The sequence below is a fragment of the Galeopterus variegatus genome, unplaced genomic scaffold (genome assembly GCF_000696425.1).
Source record: "Galeopterus variegatus unplaced genomic scaffold, G_variegatus-3.0.2 Scaffold3671, whole genome shotgun sequence".
NCBI classification, from domain to species: domain Eukaryota; kingdom Metazoa; phylum Chordata; class Mammalia; order Dermoptera; family Cynocephalidae; genus Galeopterus; species Galeopterus variegatus.
The window spans coordinates 77,417-94,249 of NW_007729782.1; the positions used below are offsets into that span (position 1 = coordinate 77,417).

General features: G+C 34.5%; 1 protein-coding gene across 1 annotated transcript in view; it reads left to right on the top strand.

The window, feature by feature from the left end:
* Positions 1 to 16,833, top strand: part of ADAMTS19 (ADAM metallopeptidase with thrombospondin type 1 motif, 19) — a gene marked incomplete at its 5' end in the record, with an annotated part of 206,929 nt that overhangs the window by 77,411 nt on the left and 112,685 nt on the right. The window contains one exon of the mRNA XM_008585687.1: positions 8,830 to 8,873. Coding sequence (XP_008583909.1) covers positions 8,830 to 8,873 — 44 coding nt within the window. The remainder of the gene's footprint in view (positions 1 to 8,829; positions 8,874 to 16,833) is intronic.

Consider the following 16,833-nt stretch of genomic DNA (forward strand, 5'->3'; position numbering starts at 1 on the left):
ATAAATCCAAACCTATCTGAGGTAATATATTTGTCAAATTGTCCTGAGCAATACAATGAATAGTTTAAAGCTGACCTAGTGTTTGTGGGCTCATAGTGACAAAAACACAGAACATGTTCTCCTAACTGTCAACTCTATGATTTTTTAGTAAAGTTTCACATTTCTCTCTAAAATTGTGGAGAAGGCATAAGTCTGTGTCCCTTGGAAGTACTCTTTAATTTAAAATTCAATTTTTTTAATGATAGTTTTGCCTTTCATATTTATTGAAATCCTTTTGGTTTAGGTACAATCCTTCTGAAAGTTAGTTTCGAACTAATGCCATTGGCAAGTAAGATAGAAAATTTAATAAAACAGAAATGGCAGAAATATCTTGATTTAATACAAATCACAGAATAATTTTTGAATGAATCATTTATAGGTGTATCCCAGGGCACTATAAAACTCTACAGTGAGACTTATTCTCAGATGCATCTTCATTCTTGGAAATTAAAGGCTACATTTCATTTTTTTCAATATAAATCAGAACTTAAGCAGAATTTATTGGCCTTCCCAGTTGCCAAAGTCTAACAGTATCATTTCCATAAACTCCCATAATGAAACTCTATGATGCAGACTTCAGGCGCACTGAGTCAACATGAGCCAATAATGAGAGAATTTGAATCCACATCATCACAGGTCTAGGCAGCAAACATATTCCCCACCCCACACATACAAAAAAATCTTCAAATGTTTTGAAATTAGGAATACATTATTTTGGTTCTCTAGAAAGAAGTTGACAATTGAAGAATTGAAGATTGAGAAAAACAGACTGATCTGAGGTGTTTAAATGCTGCTGACAATTTATTCTTCAACTTCAGTGAGAAGTACTTCCAGCACTTTTGGATAAAAGAAGTTGCATTTTTTGAAATAATGTGCTGTGTTCATTTGTTTGCTAAGTGAACAGAAATTGGCCATATAAGGGACTCTAAGTGCCCTTGACAATAAGCAATGCATTTGTCATAGTTTTATCATGTTGTTTAGTTACAGATGAAGTCCCTTGTTCCACATTATGCAAATCAAACAGTCATGTTGCAGCCCTCATGCATCATGATATGATGTGTTATATATTTAGAAAGAACACATAAAATCACTTTCCTTGTACATCTGAATATACTTTACACTTAGTGATTCTTGGCCCTAAGGTGAAGATGTGATTTTATGTGGTTCTTTAATTTTCTGCATTGCCAAATTATTCAATATCATCTATTTTGGGTGTTTCTCTCTCCATTTCTTTGCTGGCAAAGGCAGTTGAAAATGGAGCTATCCATTATTTAATACAGCTTCCCAGGCTTTTTTTTTTTTTCCTGCTGATCTTGCGGCCCTTATTACATTATAGAAGTGATTGTATTCATCCCTTTCTATGCCTATTTTATCTTTGTGTTTTTCCTCTTTTTTAGTGCTTTTAGTATAAGAGACACTTAATGAATCCCACCACATCCAATTGTATAGGTTGTGTGCTACACACAGTAGAAGGCACCATCTGCATTGTTGTATATGTAAATGTGCCCCAGACATATGCAGTAAACAACCTGTACAACCAGGCATGTCCCTGTGAAAATTTTGATTTCTATAGTTTTTTTATGCAGAGAAATGCAAAATATGTTTTGTCAATTAATTATAACAAAAATGCCATAAAACCTCTTCCATTTCTCTCCATCTGTAGTTATATTCAGACTCTAAACATGTTACACCAGCAGCAAAATATATTTTCCTGTATCATTTGTCTCTGGTTTTGAGCCGCAAAGACCAATATTGCCTAAGTTGAACATCAGAAGAGATGGCCTTTTTGGCTTATTCTGACAGGTGGGGAAGATTCTGTGTAGTTTTTAGAATCAGAGCAAGAACTGAAGAATCAGGCATCGGGAAAGACTGAAGAGGGAAACTCTAGGAATCTCATCCATGGGGTTTGGATGATCCAGGGCCATTCACATTCTCTTACTATATTGTCCACTTTATGTCCTCTGAAAATGTGGGTTTCAGTCTAGGGGAGCAAATTCTGTGATTAGAAGCTGATGAGTAGAATACTTTAACCAGAAAATATGATGTAGTAGAAGATGGCTTCTCAGTGGAAAGATGATGGAGGGTGGGAGTAGGGGGCTTAGGATTTACTTCAGTCAGGGCTGTCAAGGAACTGCTCAGCTTTTTAAAAACCTTTGATTATAACCCTAGGAATAAATGTTCTAATTAAGAGCAGTTTTGTTTTGCCCCACATTTACAGGATTTCCAGTTTTGTGTCTTGTATATTGAAGGGGATGTTGTCTACTAGTTTACATTGGAAGATGTTTAGGCGAGGGTGGTTTAGTGGTTAGGTTCGAAGGGGTAAAATTTCAGTGTCTTCTCTCATTTTTCCAGAGTTTTTCTTCTAATTTTGTTTTGTACTTTAAGAAAGATGATTTTCTTTTCTTTTCTTTTTCTTTCTTTCTTTTTTTTTTAACAAAAAAATGCATAGATACTAAAATACCCAATGTTGATAGAAAGTCTGATTGGTTCATCAAAATTTCTTTGTTTTCTTTTCTGTTTACTTTTTATTAACAAAAATGAATCTGCTTTGCAGCATTCATTCAGCTGGAACAGTAGACTTTTAAGGCATATGCAAGCAGCCTTGATAGGATTATATCTTCTACATGTAAAAGAAGTGAAGGTTAATGTATCAAGTGGTAATGGCCAACTTTCAATTATCCAGGACAGATTAAGTAGTTTATAGATTTACCCGAATACAAAATAAAATAACATACTTGAGGAAAACATTCACATTTTTGCAAATTAGTAAAAACATGTTATATTCTTCCTATTGTTTAGAAATACATAGTAATCGTTAGCACATTGTAACACTATGTTGTGTCTAGTGTGTTTTGGAAATGACCCACTTCCTTTCTAGTCAGATGAGAGGGCTTGTGCATGGGCCCTCTACAGAGCAAAGGTATCTCTGGCATTCATTATAAAGGCAAACAGAGATGAGAGAGGTGTGGCCACTAAAACTAACCAAAGTGGAGTATTTGAGAGTGGAGATAATTAAGTGGGGAAAGGAAAGAAGAAGGGTTATGGTGCAAGAGGGCTCGAATTTCTGCCTTCAGTCCTAATGAAATATTGGAGAGGTATTCTCAACTAACAGACCCACAGGAATAATAAATCTTCCAGTGATTCTTTATGAAGAAATTCATGTGTAAAACTATCATACTTGTTACTTATAACTGCATCATGGTAAATGTATTCCTAAATATTAATTAATTAAGTTTGTATTAAGTCTACTTTGTGCCTTATATTGGAAAGATGTTATATAATGTTATGTTTTATCCTCTCTATCCTAATTCTATACTTCTCCACATTAATCTTGTAATCAAGAGTTGATTCTATATATGTTTCATAGAAATAAACTCTGTTAAGCATTTGCCAAGGGAAATAGTGAATAATTTTAATAATTAATTGTTGATATTAAAATACTTCATTCCTTAGCCCATTCATACCTATGGCTATCCACACACATATTAATTTTTTGCTGTCTCCAACCTTTTCAAAGAAAAGTAACAATATTGTAGCAATTACTAATTTTTACAATAACTTATATTTAACATAATCACCAATTGTAGAAAGATACATTTGAAAAAATATTAACTATCAATTGAAGTCAATGTGAGCATCTCATTGAGGCAGTTATGCAATTTTTTAAAGAGTTTGGTAGAAGTAGGTACAGAATATAAAATGTAATACTAAAATAAGGCATGTATGGCCAGTTTCTATGTATTTTAAGGTCTAATGTCAACACTAAACAAATTTATCATTTCAGTGTACTTAATTTATATATGGTAGGTCACAGATTGAGTTCAATTCTTTTAGTTATGTGATAATCTGGCTAACTAGATAATCAGAAAATGTTACCATTATAGACATCTATAAATTGTAGGGGAAAAAAAGCATCCTTTCATATATGCACAGATGAGCCCAAAACAAAGACAGTCTGGCAGCAAATGTAGTAAGCTTCTGAGGTAATGTGGTAGTTTCTCTGGAGGAGTTCATTAGCCTAAAAATCTGGCTTCTTGAGTTTTAACTCCCATGTGGAGGAAAGTCTTCAAGGATGTGCAAAGTGGGAAAATGGAACTAAAATGATTACATACAAGTAGAACTCTCGGATACCTAGACCCTTAGTGAAAGTGCGATCTGGTAAAAGCTCTGCCAGCAGCAAGCACAGGTCGTCAACAAAGAGGCGTTCTTGTTGTCTCAGTCATGTTTCAACCATGACACCAGTTGAGAAAATGAGTGGCTCCTCTGGGTATTCATTACCATGAATGGGATTCCAAAATTGAAGCACAGAGTGAAAGCTTATGTAGAACTGCTCTGGAGGGAAACTCTCTCAATCTAAACTGCATAAGGCAACCATAAATAAAGTACCAATGGATGAGTTCATAATAGAATTCCAAAGTGCACAATGACAGTGTCTTCCATTGTGAGAACCAGGAGTCACAATAAAGAATAATGATTTAAAAAAAATGACTGACAAGGATTATAAAATGAGCATGTTTACATGATTAAAAACAAATTTAAAATTCAAAATATAAGAATAAAATGTTTTGGAAAACAGAACAGCTGATTTGAAAAAATGACTGACAAGGATTATAAAATGAGCATGTTTACATGATTAAAACCAAATTTAAAATTCAAAATATAAGAATAAAATGTTTTGGAAAACAGAACAGCTGATTTGAAAAATAAAGCTTCTAGAAAATAAATATGGTAGTTAAAAAATCTCAGTTTCTGAGCTGAAGAGCAGATTAGATGCAGCTGAAGAGAGCACTAGTAGGTTTGATGATAGCTCTGAGGGATTCTCCCAGAAGGCTGCATAAGACTGGTGAGAGATGGAAACACAATAGTGCTTGAGAGTTACAAATATCAGAATGAAGAGAACCAACATATTCCTAGAAGAGTTCTAGGAGAAGAGGGTAAAGAGCATGTCAGAGGGATTAGTTAAATAGATAATGGTAATAATATTTATGTGTTCATGGATCTTCAAATTGAAAAATCAACCATGTACCAAAAAGATAGATAAAAACAAAATCACACCTAGACACACCTCTTGGTGGGATTGCAGAACTAAAGGCAAAAAGAAACATTAAGATTAAGCAGAAACCGAATGCTCGAAAGAAGAGCAAAAAAAAGTGTGATTGTAGACTTCTAACCAATATTTATGAATGCTAGAATAAAATGAAATAATTTCTTCATTGTGATGGGAGTCAATAAAGATGACCTAAAAGTCTATACTCAGCTACTGTTCTATTATGAATAAAAGCAAAATAATGAAAATGAAGGAAAAAAAGACTGCGATAGTTTTCTATTCATAGGTTCACACTGAAGGAGATACTGAAGGATTTACTTAAAGAGAAAGAATAATGAGCTCTCTAGAATATATTCAAGATATAACTGAGAAAATGAAATGCTAAATATATAAGCAAATTGCTAAATAAGTACTGATGTTAAAAAAAACTGTCTGATTTGAGATTTAAAAAATCAAGTTGGAACTATAATATCAGATTAAAAAATCACGAAAGACTGAAGAGAGAGATTGGATTAAAAGCATTTTATGTCCTACCCTTTTTCAAGAGACTAGAGACAACTTTTAGTTTTAGACATGTTAAGTGTATGTGGTAGGCAGAATAATGCCCCTCTAAAGATGTCCATGCTCTAATCCCCACAACCTGTGAATATGTTATCTTACATGGCAAAAAGGACTTTGCCAATGGAGTGATGTTAAGGATCTTGAGATGGGGAGATTATCCTAAATTATCTGGGTAGACCCACTGTAATCACGTGGTATAAGGGAGAGAGAGACAGGAGAGTCAGAGAAAGAGATGTGTTGATGGAAGCAAGCCTTGCAGTGATGCATTTGCTGGCCTTGAAAATGGAAGCCAACCTTCAGTCAGGAAACCCGGGCAGCCTCTAGAAGCTGGAAAAGGCCAGGAAACAGATTTTCACTTAGAGCTTCTAGAGGGAACACAATACTGCTGACATATTGATTTTAGCCCAGTAAGACCCATTTTAGACTTCTCACCTCCAGACTTTATGATAATAAATTTCTGTTGTTTTAAGATGCAAAATGTATGAAATTTTTACAGCAGCAATAGGAAACTGATACACTGCACCATTGGCCCTCCCTGTCAGTGGGTTTTGCATCTGCAGATTGAACCAACAGTGAATTGAAAGTACTTGGGTCTGTACTGAACATGTACGGATTTTTTTCTTGTCATTATTCCCTAAACAAAGTAGTATAACAACCATTTCCATAGCATTTACATTGTATTAGGTATTATAATTAATCTAGTGATGATTTAAAGTATACAGGAGGATGTGCATGGGTTATATACAAATACTACATCATTTTATATCAGGGACTTGAGCATCCTCAGATTTTGGTATCTGAGTAAGGTCCTGGATCCAGTCCCTAACGAACACCTGGGGAAGACTGTATACACTTGGCATGTCTTTTTCCTTTATTTTATTTTTTAACTTTCATTTTCTCCGAGTCTCTTATAAATAGCATATGGTTAAAATTTTAAAAGCTGGTTATACGATATCTTTATAAGTTAATTTAATCTTTTTATATTTTATTCTTAATATATCTAGATTTTTCTCTCTTGTTTTTGCTAGTGCTTTGAAAAGTAACATTAAGTTGTGTGTGATGTATGCTTACTTTTACATTTTAAAGTACAATCATCTCTAAGTATCCATGGGGAATCGATTTCAGGATCTCCCTTGGGTACCAAAATCTCTGGATGCTCAAGTCCCTGACATAAAAAGGGGTAATATTTGCATATAACATATACACATTCTCCCAAATACTTTAAATCATCTCCAGTTATATCTAATATGAGGGTACTTCAAAAAGTTCGTGGAAAAATAGAATTAAAAGATAATATGAATCTTTCCATGAACTTTTTGAAGTACACTTATACAATACAAATGCGATGTAAACAGATGTTGTATTGTTTAAGGAATAATGACAATAGAAAAATTCCGTACATGTTCAGTATAGGTGAATTTTTTTTCTTCCCAAGTATTTCTGATCTGTGGTTGGTTGAATCCATTGATGTGAAACCCACAGATTCGGAGACCTGACTGTACTATTTACTAATATGTTAATATTTGTTAATATGAGACACTATAGGCTTTAACAAAGAAAATATAAGGAATATAAGTATGGCTTTTATACAATAACAATAATTCAAGATAAATTATAAAAATTTAGAGTTTAAGTAAATTTAATAACTTAGCTTTGAAATAAAGCAAAAACTGGTAGAAGAACAAGGAAACATCAAAACATTCATAACCACAATGGAATTTTAACAGTCTTCCCTCCATTAACAGATGTAAAAGTCAATAAAAAATTGCTTATTCTACTGAATAACTGTATATCAGAACTTGTAATAGCTACATCTAGTGAGCATACATAGAACTATACTCCAGACAATTAGAGAATATACCTTTCAATGTTCCGTGCAAGGAACATTTACAACATTATATATAGTTACTAAATCACAAATGCTGATGCTGAGCCAACTGAATTGAAAACTCACCATTGCAATTATCAATGTAGATCAAATATCATTGGTCTTTGAATGATTATTGTGCCTAATTTTGAGTCATTTTGTCATTTAGGAATGACATTCAGATCCCATAACAGAGAGCTGAAATTTTAAAAAATATATAGTTTTTCATATCTCATTAACACACAAACAAAAGACCAATTGCAGTATTGTTTATAATAGTAAACATTACGTAGAATCTAAATGGACATCAATAGGAAATTGCTTCTATTAGAAGAACTGCAGCAGCAACAACAACAAAAATCCAATAAAAACATTAACAACTAACTTTTGAAATCTTACTATGTGCCCAGCATTTTTTAAAAATGCTTTATATGTGTTAGCTCTTTCAACCCATACAAAAAACCTATGTTTTAAGTGTTTTATATGTGTTAAATCATTTCACATGCACAATAAATCTATATGGTAGATGTAATTGCCTCTATTTTTTAGACGAGGTAACTAGGACACAGGAAGGTTAAGTAAGTTACCTCGGGTCATACACCTAGTAACATGTAGATAGAAATGTTTTGCTTTTTTTTAGAGTCTGCTTTCAAACCTCATAACTCATCAATTATTAAGTTCTACTAAACTATGTTCTATGAAATCCTAAGTAATTGGTAACCAGAGTGAGGTATTCTTAGAGAATGCTCTCCAGGATATAGTGGTCAAAAAAAAGGAAAAATCATAGAATATTATTCATAGTTAGGTCCCATATATGTAAAAATACTAATTTCCTCATACTCTAATAAAATTATTAACCATCTTTTAAAACTTTTGCCAATCTTATAAAATGTTATGTTGTTTTAAATTGTACTTCTTACATTTAAATCTTCAATTTTGTAATTATATTTGTGTTATGAGAAGTATAAATATTCCAATATTTTTTTCAAGTGGAAAGCCACGTTTCAACACCAGTTACTATTTTTTGTAATATAATAATGAAATCATGTAAAATTCAAAACAAGATCGTATTTTATTTTTGAAATACTGTCTATGAAATGGAACAATGATGTCACAGGATTATATCAAGCATAAATGTAACAAAATTTAATTTTCTACTTTCTTAGAATTTAAAATTAATCTTATTCTTAGTTTTATTAAATTCTTAGAGATAAGAGGTGCACTTCAATTAATCATATTAAAAGTGGATCACATGATGTCTATTGTTTGTGCAAAAGGACTTGTCTTTACTTGGATTTTCTATTTTTCTTTCTAGGAAAGATTTCTGTGTACACAAAGATGAACCATGTGATACTGTTGGTAAGTGTATGTAAAAATTTTCACACTTTGAGAGTTTTGGGGACTTTGAACATGTCGCTCATTTAAATATAGGAAATTATTTGAGTATGCTAATTTTAAAGGAATATTTATGGAATGTCTGAGATATTTATTTACCACCTATATGTCTGATCACTTATCAACACTTCAGTTATGAATGAAATAGCTTAATATTGGATTAATTAATTAACTATATATTGGAGATGATTTTCAAATGATGCTTTAAGACTATCATCAGTTCTTTTTTTATTTTCCTAGAGATACACACATAAGTTCAATAAAATTCTGTTGTTATTGATAGCCCAAAACAAAATGTGTTAATGCCATTATGATTGACTATTTTGCAGGATAACAGGTTTTTGGGGGGTTTATATGCTTGAAGTTCTTTGCAGACTATGTGAAAAGAAAATTCATCTAATTTTCCTGAGTCATGAGGATTCTTTGTACATAAAGTAGCAAATTTTCCAAATTATGTATTGGATATCTTTAATTCCTAAAACATAACCATATAGCCATGCAGTCCATGAAACCACAGTTCTAATTTCAAGAGAATGGCCATGTATATATTTATTCATAAAATAAATGCATCTATATAAATAAAAATGTACCTATCCAAATATACCAAAATAATGTGTGTGTGTAAGTCATGTAGCTATATGTAAAAAGGTGGAGGTAGTATTGATAGGGTATATAGTGAGAGTCATAACCTGATTTTAGCATACCAATGTAGGGTTCATTTCTTTTTTTTTTTTTTTTGTCTTTTTTCGTGTCCGGCAATGGACTGCAACCCTCAGTGTTGCGCCCGTACCAGACCGGGACTGGCAACGGGATCACAACCCTTGGTGCTGCGCCCGCCCCTCGCTCAGCCAGTGAGCGGCCGGTCTGTATGTGGGATCCGAACCCTCGGTGGGAGCGCTACCACCGGGCCGGCCCCAGGGTTCATTTCTATAGGGTAATTAGTATTTTAACTTAACCGTCTTTGAGGTGTCATTTGTTCTTTGTAATATGGACAATAAATAAAAGGGTAGAGTCAGAGTAATAGGTATTTAAAAAATAATTCTAACTAGTTCCATTAACTTAAATTCTCATGCTTCTCTTCATATGATTAAAATTTTAAATAATAAGTGCAAAATAGTTAAAATAGTATAAAGGTAGATGATGATGGAATCGAGGGAATATTAGGTTCCAGAGGGACTGTGAGCATAACAAGATCTGACATCTAAGGAAAAGCTGAATTCATTTAGGGACGTTCTTCCTAATGTTGATTTATTTACCGGCTTCCTGCAGTTTTCTTCTCTTCCTGCCAGAATCTCCAGAAATTAAAATTTGATACACAGTTTTAATCACCCTAACCACAGAATCTTGATTATGAATAAAGCTTCTATCAAAATAATTACCTTTTCCTCCACTTCAGCAGCTATGTTGCCCCCTAGAGCCTTCTGTATTAGGGAGACATCAACGTCTTGCCTTGTTCAAGCATGTGTGAGAAACAGCGTCCAGCTACATGAACTGTCTCTTTACATCACGTAGGCAGGCACTAATGTGAGGAGAACCAGTTTCTGCTTTATGACTATATTTCACATCTTACTAAATCTGCTAATTGAAAATAGCATACAAATTTGCAATATATATCATCTGTAAAACTTATTTCTAGCTTAAAGCACATTTGAATAATTAAGTAGCTCGGTGTGTTTGAACAGTTGGAGTATGTAAGGTTTGGCAAGAGAGCAGTGTAATCAGTCCTGTCCATTAAGATCTTGATAAAAATTATTTTTAAATGTTATGGCATATGAAGTAGAAAATCAGTGCCCTTCCAGCAATCTCTATGTATTTCTGAGAGTGTAGGTTCTCAGGGTCACCTCTGGCATCACTAAAGCCTAGTTCTCCCCACTGATTCTTATGGCAGTTCTCTTTCTTAGACCCAATACACACAAGGGTCTTTTCCTTATGTAGTCTTGAGCAGAGTAAAAATCTGAAATATTTCTTTAAGAGACATAAAATGAAAACTTATAACAACAAAGTCAGAGTAGTCTCTTCCTACCAGTCCCCACAAAAACCCTTCTTGTCACAATGACCATGCCTGTGTCTAGAGTCATATACATTTATAAGATTTATAAAAGCATTTGTGAGAAATAGACATTGTGGTTGCCACCCCATCATCCATGCATGTGCCGCTGTGCAGCTGCCATGCCATGTTGGAAAGGATAATGCCCTACGGATGGGTCATCATTAGTCTAGGCCTAGCAAGAGGACCATTTCAGGACCTCAGGCCTAAGCGGGTCAGTACATGGCATTGCCCTGTTTGAGACATGTGACCTGTCCCTATGTTTGCCTCATCAAGCTGAAGAAAGGAACAGTTTTGATGGCTAGAGCTTGTTCTTATATGTATCCACTGGATGTGAGTAAGAATGCAACCCTGATCACTATAATCATGAAGGAAACCAGACTTGGGATGAATCTGACATCATACACTGCAGAACGGAGAGAGGGAATTTGCCTTTCTCCTGGATAACATTGTTGAACACTGCATCCTCCAGCTCTGGAGCCCAATCTAATGATTGGGCTTCTGATGTACAAGCCCATATATTCTTGTTATTTAAGTGAGTTTAAAGCCTTTATTCCTGTTATTTGTAGCTTAAGGCATAGAAATCTTCCCTGATACTCATATATTCATTTATAAGAAAAGAATAATACGGGGCAGCACTAATAACCTTTCTACTTTTAGAAAGAAAGTACTGAAAACTGCTCTGTGACTTGTTAAAAAAATCAAACAAGCATGTATATATAGCTTATCTATCATCTTAATAGCTGTCAATCTCTAGTATAACAAAGCAAAGGAGACTTATAGTTTAAATCAATAAAATGTTTATACACATTTGGAAATCTCCCCATATAATAAAAAGGAAGATTTTTTTTGTCAGATGCTTTTCTTTAGCCAGTGCATAACTTCCTTTCTCTTTTATCTACAGCTAATGTGAAGTCAGCCCATTTCACTTTGAATACTATAATGAAAATATTGAAAGATGACAGAGAAAGGAAAAGAAGTGGATTTGCTATTTATTAGCTTGGATACTATGGGGTTAAAAGAAAACTTTAGGAGAATTCTCCCTACTCTCCTAGGTATAGTGAGAGGGCAAAGACAGCAGTTAAAAGCTTTGGTCTTATATTAACTTGAGCTATAAATTAAGAGGAAGTCTTATATTTTTAAAGCAATGCAAAGATTTAGGCTGTGGATTGTAATTCATACAGTGATTTTTGCAAACATTATCTTGTTGAATTCTCTCAAATTTTGAACTCTTTAATTATCATTACTATTTTACAGATGAAGAAAGCTTTGAAATAGAATAAACAGATCATGGATTTTTGAAGTCACGTATATAGATTTAAATCAGGGCTGTGCTATTTATTACCTATGTGACAGTGGCACATTATTGAACACTTTAAATGTTTGGGTTCCTCACCTGTAAAACAGAGGCTATGGTATCTACCTCACAGAATGTAATAAAACTCTGACACTTGCAAAGCAGCTAGTTGTTAATCGACACTCAGCATGCACCAGTTTCTATCACACCTTCTTATTCCATGGAATACCTACAGAAAGGTTCACATTTGCCCAGCATCACTGTTAGTAAATGGTAGCACTGGCCTCTGCCTCAAACCTTGTGACTATAATAACAGTCAGCTTTCATTTATAATATGATACATTTATATAATAGATAAAAAACACATGTAATAGATATACAATATATTTATACGTATATAGTAGATAAAACACATGTAATATATAAAAACACAACGAGAAAGCTGAATGGGAGAAAAGTGCTATTGAATGAAGTTACGAAAAATATTGGAAATGGCAACTATAAACGTATTTACTCAGGAATAACTTTTATTTACCAGTATTTTAACTTTAAAAAACAGTAGGATATTTTGCTCATTTGCAAAGTCAAAAGTCATGTACATTTTAAATGAGTTGGGCTATCTCATTGTTTTGGTGTATTATAACTAAGTGCTTCAGTTGATAAATTATAGTATTTATTAAGCTTGTATTTGAAAAGATACTTAGCGGGTAAAAAGTAAAAATCATTTTTACCACCTCCTCAATCACATACTTTTTCCTGTTGTTTTAGTTTTAAGTAGAGGGTTTGGTAGATTGGTAGGTAGGTATATAGATACTAGAAGAAAAAAATGCCATTAAATGTTTTAATAAGGGCTGGCCTGGTGGCGCACTGGAGAGTGCGCCCTTGGGAGTGCGGCAGCGCTCCTGCTGAGGATTCGGATCCCATGTGGAGACCGGTTCCCGCTCACTGGCTGAGCGCGGTGCGGGCCTTGGGAGTGCGGCAGCGCTCCTGCTGAGGATTCGGATCCCATGTGGAGACTGGTTCCCGCTCACTGGCTGAGCGCGGTGCGGGCGCAACACTGAGGGTTGCGATCCCATTGCCGGTCCCCGGTATGGGCGCGACACCGAGGGTTGCGATCCCGTTACCGGTCAGTAAAAAAGACAAAAAGGAAAAAAAAATGTTTTAATAAAATATCAATCTTAAAACACATGTGTGTTCACCTTTTAACATTCCTGAAATTGGGATTCATTTTGCAATCAGTGTCTTATTAGAATTGTGTCATAATTTAATTCAAAGTTTTTTAGAGTTTAGATTGGATGAACTATGGTAGTATACTCAAATTTCTGGAGAAATAAAGTATAATTTAGTATGCAGGTGGCAAGTATGTATTTGCTGGTATTGCTAGTGAGGTTGCCTTATGTTCTGCAGGAGGCAGACTAATGATCCCCCCAAATGTACTTGTTCTGGAACCTGTGAATATGTCAGGTTACAAAGCAAAGAGGAAGTAAGGTTGTATGTGGAATTAAGGTTTATCAAATGATCTTAAAGTAGGAAGATTAATCTGGGTCATCCTGATAGGCCAATCTTATCACAAGGGTTCTTAAAAATGGAAGGTGGGGGCAGGAGTTCTGAGTCAGAGGGAGATGTGATTACTGAAGAAAGGCATGGAGCGGGTGAAGTGAGAAGGATTCGACTTGTCATTGCTGGTTTGAAGAAGGAGGAAGGGGCATTAGTGAAATATGAGCAGCCTCTAGAACATGGAAAAAGCAAAGAAATAGAATCTCCCCTAGAGCCCCCAGAAGTGAACACAAACCTGCCAACACCTAGATTTTAGCCAATGAGGTCTGTGTCAAACTTCTAACCAAGACAACTGCAAGAGAATAGATTTGGATGTTTTTAGTCAGTCAATTTGTGATAATTTTTTTATAGCAGTCATAGAAAACCAACATACTTTGTAAGAAATAATTGCCTCCTCTCCCCATCATTTATAGAGAAGTGTTAAAGAAACATGATGTTCTCAAATCTTTAGACTCTGGGACTGTATTGGTCCATTTTCTGTAGTTTATAAAAGAATGCCTGAAACTGGGTAATTTATAAAGAATCAGAATTTATTTCTTACAGGCCTGGAAGCTAGGAAGTCAAGAGAACACATCTGGTGAGGGCCATCTTCCTGGTGTGGACTCTCTGCAGAGTCCCAAAATGGCTCAAGAATCACATGGTGTGGGGACAGAGTGCTCAACTTTTTCTCTTTATAAAGTCACCAGTGCCAGTCCTACTCATTCATTAACCCATTAATCTATTAATTAGTGAATTGATTAATTCATTAATGAGGGCTCACCATTCACTCACCTCCCAAAGGCCCTACCTCTCAACATTGCCGCATTGGGGATCAAGTTTTCACATGAATTTTGGAGGAGACAAGAATTTGCAGGGTCAAGAATTCTGCCTCTATGGTTAGTTTTGAGAACCAATGGAGAGTTTGAGATTAGATAAAAAATAGAAATTAGGACTATGATATAGATAAAAAGTAAGAGATTCAGCCTGTGCTAACAAACACAATTAATTATAATCAACCATTTCTAGCTGAGAGACTAGACCAAAAAAAAAAAAAAAAGCCTGTATTGTCCCCTAACAATTAAAGAATTGAATCAATTCTTTAAAATCTTCCCAAAAAATACTATGCTCTGATAACTTTACAGATGATTTCTACTGACATTCCTAAGAACATATCATTCCAATATTTTGCAAACTGTATAGAAAGAGAGGGAATTAAAACCATATAAATTTCTTACCAAATCCTGAGAGGACAGTGTAAGAAAGAAAAATGATGTCATTCTTACTTAGGAAAGAAATGAAAAAAAATCAAAACCAAATATTAGCAGATAGTATCTCACAATGTATTTTTAAAATAACCAAGCAGGGTTATTTTATTCCAGATTTATTCCAGAAATGCAAGGGTAGTTTAACATTAGAAAATCTTAAAATGTAACTACATATTCCAATTAAAGATAAAAACCATATGATCATCTCGTTTGGATAAAGAAAATGTCTTTCATACAGTTCAAAGCAAATTCATGATAAAAAATTCTTGGCAAAATAGAAAAGAATAGGAACTTTATTAGCCAATAGATGTTATTTACAAAAAATCCATAAATACATTTTTTTTAAATATTGAAGCATTAAAAGCATTCCTTTCAAAATCAGAAACAAGAAGATTCTACTATTCCTATTTCTACTCAACAATGTACTGGAAATTTTAGCCCTTTCAATAAAGTGGATAATATGATTGTCTACATAAAGAAAAAGCTGAGAATATGGAATTAAAATATGAAAATTAAAAGAAGAGTTTAGTAAGGTGGTTGGATAGCAAATCAATATACAACAATCAATTGTATTTTATATACCAGTGAGAAATTTAATTAAAATTCAATTTAATATATAGAAAAAATAAAGTACTTTGAAATATACCTAATGACAATATGCAAGACATATTGTTGATTTTGCTGAATCCCACTCATGGTGGCTTGTCATTCATAGCTTATATAAGTTTGTGTTTGAACTCTTATTTCTTGAGGGTTTTTTTTGTGGGGGGGGGGTTCTTTGTTTTGTTTTTTGTTTTTTGTTTTTTAATCTGTGGGAATCCTTTGTGGCCTGGATTAAGGATGCCTCTATCAAGATATAATTTTTAATCACAAATACCATAAGAGTATTTAAGTTAATTTCTTGGGTTAGTGTTTCTTAGACCATGCAGATATTGTAAATTAGATACCCCAACCTTTCTGAACGTTCTCAGGGGAGGCTTCAAAAACAGCAACAACAAACAAAACAAAACAAAAACTGAGTATAGGTCAAAGTAGACAAGTTTTCATACCATTACCTTTTTAAAGGGAGCAGGTTGTTTTTCTAACCTATCTTTCATTGGGTTTAGCAATTTGTATGGAGGGCGAGAGGGAGCTGGCATCCTCTCTCCCAGGCTTTATGTGGAAGTTTCAGTTTTAAAGCCTCACCTTGAACAGGCACTATCTTTGACTCAGTGTGATGACTAGGGCTAATCACTTTGGATCTGAGTTTGGCGAATGCCCACAGTCAACCAGCTCATTATTGCCAACTGAGAACTCTGTACTTTCTCTTCTTTTCCTTAGGTCCATGGGATATTTCCCTTACCTCTGAACTCAGCTATGCTTTTAAGAGGATTTTTCTTATTTTTACCTCAGCGTGTATATATGCACAGGTGATTTGCAACCAGTATTTTCTTACTGCTGGAAATGGAATTCCAAGGAATATATATATATATATTTTTTTGTCTTTTTCCGTGTCCGGCAATGGATCGCAACCCTCAGTGTTGCCCCCGTACCGGACCGGGACCGGCAACGGGATCGCAACCCTCGGTGTTGCCCCCGCGCCTCGCTCAGCCAGTGAGCGGGAACCGGTCTGTATGTGGGATCCGAACCCTCGGCGGGAGCGCCGCCACACTTCCCAAGCGGCGCACTATCGCAGTGCGCCACCGGGCCGGCCCATGGGGTTAAAAGTTTTAACCTGTGTGGTGAATTACATTTTCTCAAGTGAGAGGGCAAATTTATATGTTGTCTTGGTTTACAGTT